General features: G+C 42.2%; 1 protein-coding gene, 2 non-coding genes and 1 pseudogene across 3 annotated transcripts; 2 read left to right on the forward strand and 2 right to left on the reverse strand.

Annotated features, from left to right (window-relative positions):
* Positions 1-69: 69 nt before the first annotated feature.
* Positions 70-2406, reverse strand: LOC109126383 (uncharacterized). The gene is made up of 3 exons (XM_087468145.1): positions 1288-2406; positions 221-1201; positions 70-156 (listed from the first exon to the last, which is right to left on the reverse strand). Exons 1-3 carry the CDS (start codon positions 2404-2406, stop codon positions 70-72), a joined length of 2187 nt encoding a protein of 728 aa, XP_087324271.1.
* A 454-nt stretch (positions 2407-2860) lies between these two features.
* LOC147948680 (uncharacterized) lies at positions 2861-8779 on the forward strand (annotated as a pseudogene).
* LOC147948681 (small nucleolar RNA R71) lies at positions 3439-3545 on the reverse strand. The gene has a single exon (XR_015585959.1). It is a non-coding gene; the product is annotated as a small nucleolar RNA R71 (small nucleolar RNA).
* Positions 8780-18193: 9414 nt separating the features above from the next.
* LOC147948682 (small nucleolar RNA R71) lies at positions 18194-18300 on the forward strand. Its single transcript, XR_015585924.1, has one exon. It is a non-coding gene; the product is annotated as a small nucleolar RNA R71 (small nucleolar RNA).
* The last annotated feature ends 2273 nt before the right edge of the window (positions 18301-20573 follow it).

The raw sequence follows: 20573 nt of genomic DNA on the forward strand, positions 1-20573 counted from the left end.
ACTCCAAAAGGTATCATTCATGTTTGCAAAACTAAGCTAAAGGAAACGTTCATAGCTACGTTAAAAATTTTACTCATAAACCACCATGTCGGTGCTTGTTTGCGATGGTTGCGTGAGAGAGATTGTATCAGGTACTTGAGATGATGATGACCCGACCTAAAAAATAAATACAAACAATTATCAAACGCACCAGAAAAATAACAAAAAAAAAGGATCATACCTCAGTAGTTCTTTGTCTCTTTGTCTTTTCTTTTGGATATTTTTTACACCCAGCTGCATTATGACCAGTTTCACCACAAGACGAACAACGTATAATGCGTCCCTTCCTTCCAAGTGTTTCTTTTATTGTTTTCTTCTTCGGTGACTCTTGTTTTCCTTTAATCCTTTGATATATCTTCTGTCTATTTGTTTTTTTCTTCCCGGGTAGTATAGGCTCAGGTGGTGCTGTTACCAAGCGATACATAGATGTCATCCAGAATCTTGGCCCTCTCATTGGATGTATGGACTGCTCGTAATTGTCTCGCCACAAATCAGTGCTGAAAAATCCTGATACATAATCTTCAACATTCATATCATAATCAATCATTGCTCCATAAGCATGCTCACATGGAATCCCACTGATTTGCCATTTACCACATGTACATGTTCTTCTTTTCGTGTTCACCGAATTCTTATTCCCATAAAGCATAACCTCGTAAACTCCATGAGTTGCGGGAGTTGTTTCACACTTGTTTGCATCTTTCTTCTGCTCTGCGAGAATCTTGGCAACATACTCTGTAAATCTTTCTTCGTGATTCTTGGATTTGTTATGCCTCTTCACCATTCGATGCATAGCTTGCCTCCTAATTGTCTCCAACATTGGAATCATTGCCTTAGCCCTCGCTTTTGTAATTGATGCATTGAATGATTCTGTGGCGTTGTTATCAACATCCTCACAGTTGCTTCCAAGTTTAAAGAAAGCTCTTGACCACATCTCGGGTTTCTTTTTCATCACTGAATTGTAGACATCGACATTATACTCTTTCACTTTGTTGAGATTCTCTTTAAACTCAGTCTTGTTGTAGCTCCAAGCTAGTTGCCATATTAATGGTTTGATCATATCTTTTTGTGGATGCTTCTTCTTCAAGTTCTCGATGATGTGCTTCACACAAAATCTGTGTTCAGCTTTAGGCAATTCCGTTTGCACTGAACTGATGAGTCCCTAAAAAAAAAAAATTACAACACATAGGCAGTTACGTTAGAAAGAAAGGACAAAACAGAGAGAGAAGTCAAATTTTTGATATGTACCTTTGATTTATCAGAGATCAAAACAAATCCTTCACCATCTTTGAGTTTTAAATCAGCCTTGAGTAGCTGGAGGAACCATAACCAGTTATCCCCAGTTTCAGATTGTACCACAGCCCAAGCAAGTGAATAAATCTGATTGTTTGCATCATGACCAATTGCAGCCAACAACACTCCTTTCACTGCAGTCTTTAAGAATGTACCATCAAGCCCGATAATTGGTCGACAAGAACCTCTCCAAAGTGTGCGTGTTCTTTCAAAACACACATAAAAGCGGTTGAAAACATCTTCATTGATAGAGTTAGGTATAGTTTCAACAATGGCAGTTGATCCAGGATTTGTATACATAATCTCTTTGGCATAGCCACGAATGTGAGCAAACTGTTCTTCATACTCCTTCTCAATCAACTTTAAAGCTAGCAGCCTTGCGCTCTGACATTGACCCCTAGAACTCACCAACTTCCATTGATCTTTAATGTGATTTTGAATTTCTAAAGGCATGAATTTAGGATTTACTCTTAGCTTGTCCATGAAAAGCCTTGCAATAACCGGACTTCTAAGTAGCCTGCATCTCCCATTAGCAGTACAACTGTGCTTTCGGTATGTCGATTTCACCACCCACATTTTTCTGGGCTCATCATAAGAGCAATACACCCTCCACTTACAGTTGCCAACAATGCCACACTTGAATTCAAGCCTTGTCTTCTCCCATCTTCCTTGAACCACATTATTCCCTGAGTTTAAAGCATACTCAATTACAGCCTCTTTGAACTCAACACCATTGAAGAATAATTGACCAATATATAATTTATCAACTCTGTTCTTTCGGATTCTTCTATCTCTTAAAACAATGGGATCTTCCTCTTCATCTGAACTATCTGGAATTTCATTTCGACCAACAGGCAATTCATCAACAAAATTTTCTACTGAATCTTCTACTTCAAACTCAAACCGATCTACTCCATCTTCATCATCTTCAGCTTCATCGTCGTTTTTCTTTTTCTTACCCTCTCTTTTGTTTTTTTCTAATTTGCAGTCATCTTCGTTTTCCATAATACGATTGTTATCAATATTTTCCATTTCCGTGTCGTGTTGCATCGCATCCATGTCTTCTTCGTTCATCGGATAACTGAAAAAGTAACAGCCCTAAGTTTTTGACAAAAAGTAAAAAATCTAAGCTAACAAGAGAGAAAGAGAGAGAAGCTATGAAAGGAGAGAGAGACCATACCAGGAAAATCGGGAGAAAGAGAAGTGAGTAGTTGCTGTGATAAATTGAGAGAAAGAGTGAACCCTAAGAATTTGGGACTTTGATATGGAGAAGAAAAAAACTGATCGTGGGCTCTGTTTTTTGGTTCAGTCAATGTAAACGTGGTTTTCAAAACGTGATTATCGGTTTACTAAATCTAATCACAATTTAGAGTCGTTATGTTGTAATTAGAAGAGAATGTATAGTTTGTGATGTTTAATGGAGAAAAATATAGTTTATGGTGTTCAGAAAAGGGGCAAAGAGTCTATGATGTTTATCGAAGAAGTAGTATAGTTTGGGTAGTATACCAGAGTCAACCCATCAATCTGAGTACTAACTTGTTTTGGTTGTCTGCTTGTTTGTTTTGCATCTCAGATACCTGTTGATTGCAACCTTGCATGCACACCAGATCAAGAGGGCATCAGAATCTCGTTCCTGTTATCGACGAAATCAATCGGTTGCAACGCCCACGACAAGCTCGTCAACCCACTGATCATCCCGCAAACGTCACTATGGAACAACAGCATGAACCACATCAGGGACCGCGAAACATTGGTGCTGGGGATGCACCGAACACTCATACTCAACGTGCTGGAATCGTCCCTCCCGCCGTGCCGAACAACAACTTTGAGATCAAAAGTGGTCTGATCACCATGATCCAAGGAAACAAGTTTCACGGGTTGCCTATGGAGGATCCACTCGACCACTTGGACGAGTTCGACCGTCTTTGTGGTCTCACCAAGATCAACGGTGTGAGTAAGGATGGTTACAAGCTGCGCCTCTTCCCATTCTCCCTTGGTGACAAAGCTCATCAATGGGAGAAAAACCTTCCCAAGGGATCAATCACCACCTGGGATGGCTGCAAGAAGGCATTCTTGGCAAAGTTTTTCTCCAACTCTAGAACAGCACGTCTCAGGAATGAGATCTCCAGCTTCACTCAGAAGAGCTCAGAATCATTCTGTGAAGCATGGGAGCGTTTCAAGGGTTACCACAGTCAGTGCCCACACCATGGTTTCAGCAACGAGTCATTACTGAGTACTCTCTACCGTGGTGTCCTTCCCAAAATACGCATGCTGCTTGACACCGCTTCTAACGGTAACTTCCTGAACAAGGACGTCGATGAAGGTTGGCAACTGGTGGAGAATCTCGCTCAGTCCGACGGCAACTACAACGAGGATTATGACCGCACATTTCGCGGCGACCCTGGGTCTGAAGAGAAGTACAAGAAAGACCTCAAGAATGTCAATGAGAAGCTTGACCGTATCTTGCTGAGTCAGCAGAGGAGCGTCCACTTCGTCTCTGAGGACGACCCTTTCCAAGTTCCAGATGGGGAGGGTGAGCAGAGTGAAGAGATCAGCTATGTTCACAATCAGGGTGGATACAACAAAGGTTACAACCCCTACAAGACGAACCCCAATTTATCTTACCGAAGTACCAATGTTGCTAATCCACAAGATCAGGTGTACCCGCCTCAACAACAACAGCAAGGGCAACCAAAACCTTTTGTGCCTTACAATCCGGGATTTGCTCCAAAACAACAGTTCCAGCAGGGTTACAAAGCTCCCTCAGGACCACCGCCGGGATTCCGCCCTCAACCAGTTCAGCCTACACCAACTCCAGATCAAGAACTGAAGCAGATGATGCAACAAATTTTTCAGGGCCAAGCTAGTGGTTCCATGGATACTGCAAAGAAGTTCGCTGACCTTAGTCAGAGGATGGAATGTTCCTACAATGATCTGAACGTCAAATTCGAAACTCTGAATTCGAAGATAAGGTATATGGACGGCCAATCGGCTTTTACTTCTGCACCAAAACCTGGCCAATTCCCAGGTAAAGCTGTTCAGAACCCCAAGGAATTCGCCAATGCCATTACGCTGAGAAGTGGGAAAACATTGCCTCCCAGGCAAGGAGTTCCAGACGTCACTGAGGACAGTGCGGAATTAGATGGGGATGATTTCGGTCAGGATGACGCTCAGATGGAGAACCCCGTCGAAGCAGTCAAAGATCCAATCGAGCCAGTGAAGTAATCCGAACCTGAAGCTGTTAAGGAGCCTGCTGTTCCTGAAGACAGACCTGCGAGGTTCATCCCTCCACCGTACAAGCCTCCTCTACCATTTCCAGTGAGGTTCAAGAAGCAGCTTACTGAGAAGTACAAAGCCTTGTTCGAAAAGCAAGTCAAGGAGATTGAGTTGAGAATGCCATTGCTGGATGCATTCGCACTTGTTCCTCATTACCATAAATTCCTCAAAGACTTGGTGATGGAGAGATCAAAAGAAGTTCAAGGCATGGTGGTACTAAGTCTTGAGTGCAGTGCAATCATCCAGAAGAAGGTTGTACCCAAGAAGCTCAAAGATCCTGGATCATTCACTCTACCCTGCTCCATTGGACCCATGTCTTTTGAGAGGTGTTTATGTGATCTTGGCGCTTCAGTGAATCTGATGCCATTCTCTGTGGCTAAGAGGTTGGGTTTCACAAGGTTTAAGGGATGCGACATCTCCCTCATCCTTGCAGATAGATCAGTGAGACTTCCACATGGTATCTTAGAGGACTTACCTGTCAGGATTAGAGACGTGGAAGTGCCAACCGACTTTGTGGTTCTAGAGATGGACGAAGAACCAAAGGATCCTCTAATCCTAGGAAGACCGTTCCTGGCGACTGCTGGAGCCATCATTGATGTCAGAAATGGCAAGATTGATCTCAATCTGGGAGACGACTTCATTATGAAGTTTGACATCAAGGATACTTTGAAGAAGCCAACAATAGGAGGACAAGTCTTCTACATTGAGGAGATGGATAAGTTGGCTGATGAGTTGTTGGAGGAACTAGCTGAGGAGGATCATCTCAAAACTGCTCTAACCAAGGATGGAGAAGAAGGGTTCCTGCATGGGGAGACGACTTGTTACAAGAATATGCTAGACTCCCACAGAGAAACGGACGAACCAGAAGAGTTCGAGCAGTTGTCTAACGCAGAAGAGGTATGTGTAGTTGAGACAGAGAATTCAGAACGTGAAACCTCCCACTCGACCAGTGTCAAGACCCGACTTGAGTCACCACTCGAGACACCGTTCGGACCACGCTCGATTATTACCGCTTCTGACGCCCATGCTGACGACTGGTCGGAACTGAAAGCTCCAAAGGTAGAACTCAAAACTCTTCCTTCCGGGCTCAGGTACGTCTTTCTGGGAACCAATTCTACTTATCCTGTTATAGTGAATGCTATGTTGAGTGATGATGAATTGGGGATGCTAGTAACTGAGCTGAAAAAGTATAGAAAGGCTATTGGTTATTCTTTAGATGATATCAAGGGAATTTCACCTAGTCTATGCACCCATAGGATCAATCTTGAAAATGAATCATATGCTAGTATTGAACCCCAAAGAAGATTGAATCCTAATCTGAAAGAGGTAGTTAAGAAAGAAATCCTGAAACTACTTGACGCTGGAGTTATCTATCCTATCTCTGATAGTACTTGGGTATCTCCAGTGCATTGTGTACCTAAAAAGGGAGGCATAACTGTGATCAAAAACGACAAAAATGAGTTAATCCCAACTAGAACCATCACAGGACATAGGATGTGTATAGATTATAGGAAGTTGAATGCTGTGTCTAGGAAAGATCACTTTCCTCTGCCTTTCATTGATCAAATGTTGGAAAGACTAGCTAGTCATCCCTATTATTGTTTCCTTGATGGGTATAGTGGATTCTTCCAAATCCCTATTCACCCAAATGATCAGGAAAAGACAACCTTTACTTGTCCCTATGGCATTTTTGCCTATAGACGCATGCCATTTGGCTTGTGCAATGCTCCTGCCACCTTTCAGAGGTGCATGACTTCAATTTTCTCGGATTTAATTGAGGAGTCAGTGGAAGTGTTTATGGACGACTTCTCTGTATACGGTTCCACTTTCTCCTCCTGTTTGTTGAATCTGTGCAGGGTATTGACGCGATGTGAGGAGACGAACCTGGTGCTGAACTGGGAGAAGTGCCATTTCATGGTTGAATAAGGGATCGTTCTGGGACACAAGATTTCCTAAAGAGGAATTGAGGTTGACAAGGCAAAGATTGAGGTCATGGTTCAGCTTCAACCGCCTAAGACAGTGAAGGACATCAGGAGTTTTCTGGGACATGCTGGGTTTTACAGGAGGTTCATTAAGGACTTCTCAAAAATTGCAAGACCTTTGACAAGGTTGCTGTGCAAGGAGGTTGAGTTCGAATTTGACGCAGCATGTTTGGAAGCCTTCAGCACGATCAAGGAAGCCTTGGTTTCAGCACCCATAGTGCAAGCTCCGAATTGGGATCATCCTTTTGAGATCATGTGTGATGCTTCAGACTTCGCAGTTGGAGCAGTTCTGGGACAGCGTATTGACAAGAAGCTTCATGTTATCTACTACGCGAGTCGCACCTTGGATGAGACTCAGGGAAGGTATGCTACCACAGAGAAGGAACTCCTAGCAGTTGTGTTTGCATTTGAAAAATTCAGGAGTTATCTTGTGGGTTCGAAGGTCATTGTGTACACCGATCATGCCGCTCTGAGACACATCTACTCGAAGAAGGATACCAAACCGAGACTGTTGAGATGGATCCTGCTTCTTCAGGAGTTTGACATGGAGATAGTTGACAAAAAAGGCATAGAAAACGGAGTTGCAGATCATTTGTCTCGAATGAGAATTGATGATGTTGTCCCCATAGATGATTCAATGCCAGAGGAACAACTTCTGGTAGCCCAGGTTTGTGAGCGGATGCATGACACAGGGGTTGAGAACCTAAAAATCAGATGCATGGCAATCACTTCTGAGACTGCACCCTGGTATGCAGATGTTGTGAATTACAAGGTATGTGGAGAAGTTCCTGATGACATGGATACATACAGGAAGAAGAAGCTTTTCAGAGAGGTCAACCACTACTTCTGGGATGAACCCTATCTGTACAAGAGAGGTTCTGACCGTCTGTTCAGAAGATGCATAGCAGAAGGGGAAGTGCAGGGAGTGCTAGAGCACTGTCACGGTTCAACCTATGGAGGTCACTTCGCCACATTCAAGACAGCTCAAAAAGTTCTTCAAGCAGGTCTCTGGTGGCCAACCTTGTTCAAAGACGCTCACAACTTCATCACCAAGTGTGACGCTTGTCAGAGGATGGGCAACATCACAAGGAGAAACGAGATGCCCCAAAATCCGATCTTGGAAGTGGAGATATTTGACGTCTGGGGGATAGACTTCATGGGACCATTCAACCCCCCATCTAATGGGAATGTCTATATTTTGGTGGCAGTTGATTACGTTTCTAAGTGGGTCGAAGCCATAGCCAGCCCCACCAATGATCACAAGGTTGTTCTAAAGCTGTTCAAAAGTATAATCTTTCCAAGGTATGGGATACCTAGAGCGGTGATCAGTGATGGTGGAACTCACTTCGTCAACAAAGTTTTTGAGAGTATGCTGAGAAAGTATGGTGTCAAGCATAAAACTCGACTGCGTATCACCCTCAGACCAGCGGACAGGTTGAGGTTTCGAACAAACAAATCAAGGGAATCTTGTCAAGGATTGTTGGGGTCTCGAAGAAAGATTGGTCTGTCAAGTTGGACGAGACTCTCTGGGCGTACAGAACAGCATTCAAGACGCCAATAGGCAGAACACCATTTCAGCTGCTTTATGGTAAAGCATGTCATCTCCCTGTAGAGGTTGAGTATAAGGCGCTCTGGGCTATCAAGTTGCTGAACTTGGATATTGGCACAGCTCAGGCTAAGAGAACTCTTGACATCCATGAGTTGGAAGAAATAAGACTTGATGCTTATGAGAGTTCCAAGATTTACAAGGAAAGGACAAAGAATTTTCATGACAAGAAAATTGTTGTCAAGGAGCTTAAGACTGGGGATCAGGTTTGCTATTCAACTCCAAACTTAAGTTATTTCCTGGAAAGCTAAAGTCTAGGTGGTCTGGACCTTTTGACGTCAAGGAAGTTCTGCCATTCGGAGCTATCACTCTTCTGAACAAGGATGGTAGTGAATTCACTGTAAATGGTCAGAGAGTCAAGAAATATTTAGCTGATCAAGTCCGACCAGAGGGGATCTCTGTGCCCCTCTATGAACCCCCAAAAGCCTAAAAAGCTGAAAAGTCAAGCTAGTGACTTTAAACAAGCTCACTTGGGAGGAAGTCCCAAAGGTATCATTGTAAATATTTTTTTTTTAGGATCCTTGTGTTTTTAATTTTTGTTTTTGATTTTCTTGTGTTCAGGAATCTACAGAAGGGAGTTTAAGCAACTTATAAAAAAAGGGGACAGTCAAACTAGTGAGATCAGAGGTTAAACCGAGTATGATGGTGCTACAGAAGCGAAATTAACAAAAAGAGGGAAATCTACAGAAGAAAACAGAAGGCAATATAAGGAAGGAATCTTAATTATTGGTTTCGTCACCCTTCCCCTCCTTCCCACGTGCCCATCACTTCAATTTACCTCACCCTTTGCTTCCCCCCCACTAGACATATCATCTTTATGTCTCACCACCTCACATCACTCCACCATCACTCTCTTTTTCTCTCCACTTGCACGACATATCAATTCCATCACCTCACCATAATTCATCTTTCTCACCCATCTATTTAACCCTTCTCCCGTTTACTCTCAACCCATCAACCAAAAAGCTTTCATCTCCACACTTCATTTTCGCTGACCAGAAAAGTCCAGTTCACTTGACTCACTTTGACGAACCTTCACCACTCCTCCACTCGACCGAAGCTGCCGTGAACCCCCCTCTCGCAGCTCGACTCGACCGGATCTCACCGTCATCTCGTCATCGTTGAGAAGTTCTCGTTTAAGCTTCAGCTCAAGCAAGTTGTTCACCGTCTCTCTCGATCCACCCTCACGGTCCGCCATCAGGCCAAACTCGACTCGACCCTCGCTGCGACTCCACTCGACCGGAGCTGCCGTGAAGCCCCCTCTCGCAACTCGACCGCGTCATCTTGGTGCTGACTCGATCGACCGTCGCGGAGCTGCCAACCGAGACGTCCTTCGTCGATCTGTTGTGTTTAGCTGCTCCCGACTCGACCCACCTGACTCGACCAATCACTGTTGCAACACCGTTTCGCCTTAGCGCCGACTCGATCCGTTTCATACTTTAACACTCTCACTTCAACATTGCGTTTTGCAATTAGTGTTGTCATTTGGTCTAACCAACTAATCTTTGGTTTTGAGTTTGAATTGTCTCAGCTTTACAATGTCTGACAATTTTTGGGATGAGATGTATGAGAAGTATGGTTGTCAGGCACCAGGACGTGTTGTTACCTCTAAGCCGCCTACGCAAGACGCTGAGTCAAGCAGAGCAGTAAAACAATCTAGTAAAGACAAAGCTCCTGGGAAAAAGCCAGTGAAACAAAGGGATGAAGGTAGCGATTATGAGATGGAGCAGGCTCGTGAGAGTGCATCATCAAGGAAATCTGTCAAGAAGAAGTCTAAAACGAAGCTGTCTGCCCAGGAATACTATGATTTGTTTCAGCAACATGAGTGTATGGGAACAAGATATCCCCACAGTCAAACCATGATGGACCTTGATATAGCAGCGGATGTAGAATATCTTTTCGGCCAATGCAACCTTAGCAAGCTTATGAACACGCCAAAGAACACTTACAGAGAGGAAACTATCCAGCTTTTAAGTTCCTTGCAAGTTCACCTGTTCACGGATGCGCCTGAGATGGAGTCAGATGGCAGTTTGGGCTATTTCACGTTTATGGTACATGGTCGGACGTACAGTCTTACTGTGAAGCGACTTGAGGAAGTTTTTGGATTCACTAGTGGGACTGGCACTGCAGCGGAAATCGACAAGGAAGAGGCGTCATCATTATGGGCTTCGATTAGCACTGAGCAGCGCTTCAATGCCTCAAGGTCGAAGGGGACGCTAATAAGAAGTCCAGTGTTGAGATACTTCCACAGGGCTATTTCGAACGTTTTCTACGCAAAGGAAATCACTGGCCTTGTCACCAAAGCAGAGCTTGACATGTTGGATTTGGCACTCAAGGACCTGCTAAAAAAGACTACAGAAGGTGTTATGCTTAGAGGCGACGCTTCCGACACATCGTTCGCCTTCTTCCTGTTGAACCATCTGCTGACTTACAAGACATGTGTGGTGAGACTGAACAACACTCATTCACCTGGAATTATGTGTATGGGAGGGGTTGTAACATGGATTTTAGAAGCAGCAGGCGTCCCTCTCCCTTCGGACTCGTTTCCGCCGCGCTGGATGGATATGTACCACCTGAAACAGATTCATACTTTAGACTGGGAGCGTGGAAAGTTTGTCTACAAATTCGTTCACCCAGAGGTTGGAGAAGCAAGGATCCTTCTCCCTTGTGCGAGTCTAACAACGATCCTAAATGGTGAAAACATTGAGTTTATCCCTGATAGAAGCGTTTTGTATGTTGAGGAAGAGGATCAGAGAATGGAGATCTCAGCAGAAGAAGACAACCCGATGGAGAAGGATTCAGAAGACTATCGCCCTGAGAGGTATCACTTTGACGAGTACAAAGCACCGAGACTAGGAAAGGGTGTTAGGGAGGCCCATGATCGTCTAAACAAGCTTCAGGATTGGGGCAAGGCACGAGACAAGTCGTTCGGTAGATTCACGAGGATGTTCATGAATTTCATGAGTAAATTCAGTTGTTCGACATCCACTGCCGCCATCCCAATGCCTTCCCAGGATGTCATGCCAGTACATGGACGCTTATCTACACGTCTCGAGCCCACTCGCCGAGCACAACCATCTCCAGCACGCCGGTCTGCTTACACACCACGAACTCAGCAACCCTCTCCGGCTCGACCACGGCATTCCTCTCATGAGCCCCGGGAGAGAGCGAGGAAGTCGTTGAAGAAAGTCAAGAAGGTAACTTCATCAAGTCGTCCAGCCGAGCATCATCAAGGCGGTCCTTCTGAGCACTTACCTGCACCAGTGGTTGAGCAGCAGTATAAGGCTCACGGTGACCTTCAGCATACAGAGGATGTTGTGATACTATCAGAGCATGGTGAATCTCGCGTCGAAGACATGCAGTGCGACGGACAACAGAGCGTTCATCCAAACACACAAGTGATTAATGAGCAAGTCGACCAACCAGCTGAGGCCACTCCTGCTGACCCTGAATAAGGCGAAGGACAAAGTCAGTACCACGCTCCTCCTTGGGCGAGCACCGACTCCTTCTTCTACTACTGAGGTACTCCAACATTTCCTTTGTACATACCATTTCATTCCTGCATTGTTTCTGTTGTGATTCTTAAATTCTCCTGCAAATTTTTCTTACACAGAGGCTGTGTAATTTAAGTTTGGGGGAGGGTTTGAGATGATGTATCTGATGATGTTTTCTGTGATTCTTATTTCAATTTTTTTTTGCATCATATCATGTTTGAGATAGCATCCATTTATTTGCATTGAAAAAAAAAAAAAAAAAAAAAATATTCCGAAAATTTCCACAAAAACAGAGTGTTCATGTAGTTTGCATTTGCATTTTAGGATTGAGTCTAGTGTTGTGCATGTAGGGTTGTTGCATTTAGCATAGGGGTTGATGATGATTGAACCTTGTTAGCATGATTGGATTCAATAGGATAGGATCAAAGCCCTTGTTATTAGTCCTTTGATGCTTGTTGATTGAACTTGAAAATGTAAGATTGAAGCATGCTTTGAATTGACGTCATTCCCTATCTATTTGAACCTAAACCTGACTTGCAATTATCTTGTTATGCATTGAAGCTGAACTCATGGATACCATATACATACTTGGATTGTCTTTCACATTTTTACCACCCTTGTCAATCCAAGTAGCTGATTCCCATTTTTGGAACAGTTTCCCGCACCCTTAACCAACCGTCTTTGAAGCCAATCATATTCTTGAGTGTCAGGCCTTTTCTGAGTTGAGCTTGCTAGAAAGTGTTAGGTTCTAACCGACAAGAGTAAGATCCTGTGTAGTTCTAGTTCGCGCTATCCGGACTAGTAGGATAGGTGAGAACTCGACTTTGGATTTTGGGATTGGATTTGTTCTGAAAAGAGAAAGAAAAAAAACGGGTAAATAGTCTTTAGGAGGGGGAATGTGTTTTCAAGGTTTACAAGTCTAGTAAAGGATGTTGGTTGTGCAATGTAAAAGAGTTATTATTGGTTCTGGGCATAGAAAGAAAAGTTTAGACAAGGAAGAGAAAGCAAAACGCTTAAGAAGTCTATAATTCTAAGAAGAAAAGAAAGAGAACCATAGTGATAAAAAAAAAGTTTCCCATCCGCTAGATTGATATGAAGTAACCTCCTCCTAAGGCTAAGTTAAAAGAATGAGTGAATGGGTTTTAGAAGAGATATCGACGAAGGGTAGAGATAGGACCAACTTCTGGGTTAGAAAGTTAGAGCTAAGTTTCCTTGGGACCTTTGGGTAGACGGGGTACTGCTCTTGTATGTATCAGTTGGTTTCAACCTTTAGCCTTCTCTTAAGCTTAACTCATTTTCGTGAGAGACCCCTGTTCTATATTGTTAAAACCACTTGCAAAGGAGACCATTTTTGTCTCTACCCTTTCACCCCTGCCAAATGAGTTTGATGACATTGCATAGCTTGATTCATGGTTCTTTGTTAATAAATGTTAAGGGGAATGATAGAAATGATGGCATGTTTAGACTAGCGTTCGGAATCGTTTCAGGTTGTGATGAGCTTGTCTAAAGTTTTTAATCAGAGTTCCTTCACCATGCATCATAGAACTAATAACAAGGACCTTGATTCTAACTACTCTATTCAGCATGTTTTAGGTTCTGAGACCCATCCTCAAACCTCTCTTCCATACTTTTTTCTTGGTTGTTTGCTTGAGGGCAAGCAAAGAATAAGTTTGGGGGAGTTGATATGTATATATTTTACACATTTTCATGAAGCATTTGTCATTCATTTTGTTCTCTTAACTCATTGCTTTGTATTGTTTTTAGTCCCTTTTGCTCAACATGCATATCTAGGTAGTCTTTGCATTGGTCTTGCATACATCTTGCATTTTGGAGTTGTTTCAGGTGTTTTAGGAGGTGTCCAAACCATCAAATGCAAATAAGGATCAGGAGAGTAGTTAAGCGACTCGATCTACACTACCCAGCGACGCAAGCTTCCACGTCCTTGATCGAGTCGAGTGAAGATTTTACTTTGGGATTCAGCTTTCGACGTCTTCATCAAAGTTGTAGAGAATTGAGTCATCTTTCCAATGCAGTTTATTTCAAACCAATCGGAGTCGTGGTTCATGAGTTATCTTCGTTTTAGTGGATGCATGTACGTTCAGAAATCTGACTCGACCCGCATGCAAAGGAGAGCTCCCACTCGATCAGATGTTAGCAGCGACTCGACTGAGACGTCCCAGGATGGCTCCCGAGCACCCTCAAGATGCGACTCGATCAGCAGCTCCCGAGCACCCTCAAGATGCGACTCGATCAGCAGCTCCCAAGCACCCTCAAGATGCGACTCGATCGACAGTTTCTGAGCACCCTCACGTCGCGACTCGATCGACAGTTTCTGAGCACTCTCACGATGCGACTCTATCGACGCTCTGAAACCGATGTCCTGGTTATGTCCCGAAGACGCATCCGAGAAGGATTCCCGAACCAACGTTCTACATTGTCGTTTTATGTTTTAGAGATTTCCATGTTTTTCCTATAAATAGGCTTTGTTAAGTTTTCACGGGATATCTTAGCTTTTATCTCGTTTTATTCTTTCCCTTAAGGTTTACCCTAGCCACCTAAAACGCTTGACACTTTGTATCCCGATACCTTTGAATTTATTCAGTATTTTGATTCGATTTCTTCTGCAATTTTGTTCATCTCATTTTTACCTATCTAAGAATGCTTGTTTCAATGTTTTCTGAATTTGTATCTTTGATGATGATTTTCGGATCTGAGTAGTGTGGTAGTTCTTGAGGATGGGATAGATTAGGTGGAGGATCTTAGGATGTAATGTGTTTAAGCTTTGATTGTATGATTCCCTTCTGGACTAGAGTTAGAAATACTAGTTTCTCTCTGATCAATTGGAACTGGGTTTTAGACATTTCCGCATCCAAAAGGTGTTCGATGAAATGTCTGACCAACTAGTGCCAGAGACTTACGTTCCTAGCCTAAGAGATTAGTTGTCTAGGATGTTTGTTGATGTGAATGAACTTGTTTTTCATGCCTTGCTTGATTATGTTTCTCTAGCGAGAGCTAGGTTTGGAAGTGATTGAGTTTGAGTAGCTTCTGTCAAGAGATTGGATTAGCTAAGAAATGATGTTCATTGTTTAGGGATGGTTTGCTTATGGCATGTTAAATACTCTATAGACTAGGATACTCCACCGACATCAATTACTCCCATCCTTAGGACCTCTTCCTTTCTGAATTTTATTACATTCCTGAGACTGTTTCGTTTCTTGCCTTTTAGTTCATGCTTAGACTCGTTTATGTTTTTATTCATTTTCGCCTCTTGTCATGCATTCTCGTTTCTAATTCTGTGACTTATTTTCCTTTCGTATCGTCATCATTCTAGGACTGTTAGACAAACACTCTCTTTGAATTGGCTTGACTTGTGATTTCTTGATTGCATCTTGATTGCTAGTAAAGTTTCCCATTTGGATTGACACCTTTAGTACTACAACTACATAAGGTTAATTGAGACCTGCTAGGATGCACAAAAATCCTAGTATCACTAAACATCTTCATCAATACCAAGCCTCTCCATGGTTTCCTTGTGTGGATATCTTGTTCTTTGGAAGCTCATCTTCATGAAGGCTTCATATAGTTGTCTTGGTGTTAAAGCACCAGATTCTTCTTCTTCTTCACTTTCACTCTCTTCTTGTTGCACTTCCGCTGCTGGCCTCTTCCCACTTTGCTTGTTCCTCCTAATATGCTCTTCAAGAGTAACCTCCATCTCCTCATCACTCTCAATTCTCTCTGGATCTTCCTCAACAGGCTGATGTTTCTTCTTCGACACGCCACTCGACCGCCTACTCGATTGGGAACTCGGTCGTTTGCCTGCTCGAGTGGGTGATCGAGCGCTTTCACCAACTTCTCTTCTTGAAGCAAGTAGTGCATCCCGACGATCCAACAAACTATCAGCAGCTTTCTTACCTTCATCTTTGCGGATAGCAGCTTGTTGTGGTGTTTCCTTGGATTTGGAAGACATTTCAAAAGAAAACTGAAAGGAATAGACTCAAAGCTCAAAGTTAATAGGTTAGTAACCCAAAAACCAAAAGAACTAAGCTTGAGCATGAAAATGAAACTTGAGAGAGATTTTCTAGCTAGATATTGAGTGTTTATGCAAATGAGAGACTGTGAGGAGCTTAGAATCGAGTTTACCTCTATATAAAGAGGCTAAGGGGACAAAGAGACAAGGGTGGAGCGTCCATACCATTCAAAATTTGAATTGGGAATCTTTGACTCACTTTTGCTGCCACTCAACCCCACCACTCGACCCCATGTGGTCGAGTGCTTGACCAAAATTCAAAATTTGAAACTCATCTCTCCCTCCACTCGATCGTGCAAGAGAAAATTGAACCGAGTGAGCTTGGGCTTATATGGTGCTCGATCGCGTCCCTCTTGTGGGCTGGTTGAGTGGCCCTTAAAACCCATTTCTTACAAGTCCAATTCTTCTTAAACCCATCTATACTCTCTTAAAAGGCCTGCCCAACACAAACATAAAATAAAAAGATCAAAACTACAAGGAAATTTAAACTTATGTACAATGATACCTTAGGAACTTCCTCCCTAGTGAGCTTGTTTAAAGTCTCTAAGCTTGACTTTTGGTGCCTTTTCAGGCTTGGTTTTGAGACCAAGGAGGTGATTAGATCCCCCTTGGTTCAACTTGATCACCATGAAGCTGATTCTTCATCACTTCACCCTTAACACTTGAACTTTGTTTCTTCTTAAGCTTGAATCTTGGTCTTGCCTTCTTCAAAGACCTCTTGTTGAGTTGCACTTGAAGATCCTGCACTAGACCAGCTAACTCTTGAACTGAATCCTTAAGATGTTGAACTGATTCCTCATGAGATGAGACCTTAGCTTTTGAAGTCTCTTCTTCTCTCAAAACCCCATAATCAGCCTTATCTTCAATCTTAAATGGTTAACCTCCAATGGTTGGTTGGTTAGATGGATTTTTGATATCAAAGTTCATGGTCAAACCTTCAGCTATGTTCAACCTTATCAGCCCTTCCTTAACATCAATGACAACTCCTGCTATGGCAAGAAATGGTCTCCCAAGCAAGATTGGATCTTCTAACTCCTTATCCATCTCTATAATGATGAAATCAGTAGGAATTCTGGCCTTGCCTATCTTAACTGGGAGGCTCTCCAATTTACCAACCACATCTTTTTGTGAACCATCAGCTAGACTTATATAGAGATGCCTTGTCTTGAACTTAGTGTGTCCAAGCTTTTCTGCTATAGAGTAGGGCATGACACTAACAAATGCCCCCATATCACATAGGCATTTGTTGAAGTGTAGGTGGCTGATGGAGCAAGGCAGATTAAATGGACCTGGATCTACAAGTTTTGTTGGGATAACAGCTATCCCAGTCTCCTCTTGATCTCTCCTGTCTTGATTCTGAGCTTTCTGCTTGGATATGTCAAGTAGCATGCCTTTGTAGAGAGGATATGGAGCATAGTGTTCCAAAGCATGTCCTATCTCTTCTTCTTTCCTTTCAATGACTTCCTCTTGTTGTAAAGCCATCACTTCTTTCTGCTTCAGTTTTTCTGCTTCAGTTTGGTCGTGGTGTGGTCAGGTGTGGTCGAGCACCTGGTCGAGTGGTTTTTCTGCTTCAGTTTGCTGGGTAAAACCTTCATTCTGAGCTTCAACTTGTGACAAATCGTCCCCATCTTGAACCTCACTGTCCTCAGTGACTGCTTCTTCATAGAAATGAATAGCTTTAGCTGTAAACTCCCTTGGATTTTGAATAGCTTTACCAGGCAGCTGGTTTGGCTTAGGAGCTGATGTAGAGATTATGTTACTCTCCATGTACTTGACTTTAGAGTTCAGACTCTCAAACTTGATATTCAGGTCATTATAAGAATTATCCATCTTCTGGTGTAACTCAGCAAACTTCTTTGCATTCTCAATCTGCCCATTTGCTTGGCCAAGTAGCAACTGTTGCATCAAAGTTCTCAAATCTGGTTCCTGGGCTTGGTTGGTCTGAAACCCTGGTGGGGGACACATTGGAGCCTGGTAACCTTGTTGTTGCTGCTTGGGTACAGAACTGTTATGTTGTTGAGGCTGTTGAGGAGGGTAGACTTGATCTTGAGGATTAGCTACATTTGTGCTTCTATAGGAGAGGTTGTTGTTCTTGAACTGATTATAACCTTTGAAACCTCCTTGATTCTGCATATAGCAAATCTCAGCAAATTCATTCTCCCCATCTTGAGCTGGAGTCTCTTCTTCACCAAGAAAATGAATGTTCTTTCGCTGGCTGAGTAGAATCTTGTCCAACTTCTCATGAACAACCTTCAAATCCTTCTTATACTTCTCATCTTAATCAGGGGCAACAAATCTCACTGATCTATCATAATCCTCATTGTAGTTCCCATCAGATTGTGCTAAATTCTCCACTAGCTCCCAACCTTCTTCTAAATGCTTGTTGAGGAAATTTCCATTAGAGGCTGTATCCAATAGCATCCTTATTTTTGGTAAGACTCCTCTATATAGTGTGCTAAGAAGAGACTCATTACTAAACCCATGATGTGGACATTGTGTTTGGTAGCCTTTGAATCTCTCCCATGCCTCACAAAAGGTTTTATTATTCTTTTGTGCAAAACCAGAAATCTCATTCCTCAACCTTGCAGTTCTAGCACTAGAGAAGAATTTAGCTAGGAAGACCTTCTTACAAGCATCCCATGTAGTGATAGCACCAGTTGGAAGTGTCTTCTCCCATAGATGAGCTTTGTCTCCAAGTGAGTAAGGAAACAGCCTCAGCTTGAAGCCATCTTCACTAATACCATTGATCTTTGTGAGTCCACAAAGCCTATCAAACTCATCAAGATGATCTAAAGGGTCTTCCATTGGCAAACCATGAAATTTGTTTGCCTGAATCATGGTAATCAGCCCACTTTTAATCTCATAATTGTTGTTGGCAACTGCAGGAGGAACTATGCCAGCTCTCTGGTTGTGTGTATTTGGAGCATCTCCTGCACCAATAGGTCTTGGCCTTTGATCCTGATTGTTTTGTTGCTCAATTAGCAATTGATCTTCATGTTCTTGGAGGATTCTGGTTCTCTGCTGCCTCAGGTCTCTTGGTAGGCGGTTTATATGGTCAAGGTACCTCTGAAGGTTCTGATTTCCCTTGGATCTTGTTTGCATCAACTGACTTAATCACTAGCTCGAACTGACACTCGGTCGAGCACAGGCTCGAGTGGAAGACTGAACCGACTGAGACTGGAAGACTGACTGAATCTGGGTTGGTGGCTCGATCAGGTGCTCGATCGTGGAGACGGTCGAGTGCTGGGTCGAGTTGGTACCTGAGATTAAAAACAACCAAGCAGATGAAGAATCTTAATCAGTAGTGATCAAAAGAACAGTAGAACTTAATCTTAAACTTGTGTAAATCCTAAATGTCACAAACAAACACTCAAATGGCAACGGCGCCAAATTGAAACATCTCTTTTTTTATAAAGATTTTTGCAAAATTATTTTTTTTGGTTTTTTCTATGCCTTAGATGAAATACAAATACAAACATGATTATGCTAAAAACTTGAAATAAGAAAACAAAACACAACATCAAATATTGTCGTTGTAGTATAGTGGTAAGTATTCCCGCCTATCACGCGGGTGACTCGGGTTCGATCCCCGGCAACAGTGCCAAATTGAAACATATCTTTTTGTGTGGTGAAATGATGATAGTGATGATGAATGATCAGGTGTAATGCAAGGTGTTTCAATTACCCTTATGTATTTGTAGCATAAAGGATGTCAAACCATAATGAGTGTGATGCAAGCAATCAGGATGTGAACACCAATTTAAGTCAAGCCAAATATGAAAATTGTTTTAAACTAACAGCCTAATGACAATAATGAAATGCAGAATGTAAAACTACTAAGACAAGAGACAAAATGCAAGTGAACAATATAAACAAAGCAATAATGATTCTAAGCAGGAGCAAGAACTACACTACTACAATACAATGAATGAAACAGGATCAAATGGGAGTGAATGCAATGAAACATGAATGAAACAAGAAAGATGCTGAACATAAACAAGAACTCTGGAAGAAGCTCGAGCAAGCACTTGATCGTATGCTCGATCGAGTGGCAGGTCGAGTGACTTGATACGAAGAACATAACCAAATTTGATAATCAAAACAGAGCCAATTGCAAGCAAATCAAACAGGAAGCAAATAACAGTAATCAAACAGAGAAATCAATAAACAAATAAGGCTCCTAGGGATGAATTCATGGGCTGGACTCAAGGTATGATTACCTAACCTGATCAACAATGAGCTATCTCTAGACAATGATCTCATAAACTTACTAATCCATTCTTATGACAATAGCAATCAAGTTTAGATACTCCTAGACCTAGTTCTCACTAGCTAAGACATATTAAAACAAGCATTAAAGATCCAGATCATTACATGTAAAAAATCACCTTAAACAACCAATCTCTTAGGTTAAGCATAATAATCTCTATCATTAGCTTTATCTAACAACTTAAACATTGGTATGATGATAAGAAGCTTAAGATCTATCCTTACCCTCTCAGATATAAGAACACCATAGAGCACATCTAATCTAGAAGAGACATTTACACAATCAAGCTTGATCAGTTAAACAACCATAACTCTTATCCAGCCTTATCCATCCCTAAGATCCTAACACTACTCAGATTGACTAAACATGATGAACAAAATCATAAAATCAGAAATTAATGAAACTTGCATCATTAGAAATATAAGACAAAGATCTACAATATTGAAGAAGGAAACAAACTCAAATTCTTAATACTTTGAAAGTTATGGAACCAACAAGTATCAAAAATCTAGAGAAAAAGATATAAAAGTGGCTAATGATCTAAGCAAAAAGTAAATATTCCCAAAAGGGTAAAAACTAAGTTTTT

This window comes from Camelina sativa, chromosome 2 (assembly GCF_030686135.1).
Source record: "Camelina sativa cultivar CO46 ecotype springtype chromosome 2, ASM3068613v1".
Taxonomy (NCBI): domain Eukaryota; kingdom Viridiplantae; phylum Streptophyta; class Magnoliopsida; order Brassicales; family Brassicaceae; genus Camelina; species Camelina sativa.

Excerpts from the sequence above, each read along its gene's own strand:
- LOC109126383 (XM_087468145.1), bottom strand. The coding sequence starts at position 2,406 with ATGAACGAAGAAGACATGGATGCGATGCAACACGACACGGAAATGGAA. Across the intron at positions 1,202-1,287 it reads TGATCTCTGATAAATCAAAG|GGACTCATCAGTTCAGTGCA; the intron begins GTACATATCAAA and ends TTTTTTTTTTAG. Across the intron at positions 157-220 it reads AGAGACAAAGAACTACTGAG|GTCGGGTCATCATCATCTCA; the intron begins GTATGATCCTTT and ends TTTATTTTTTAG.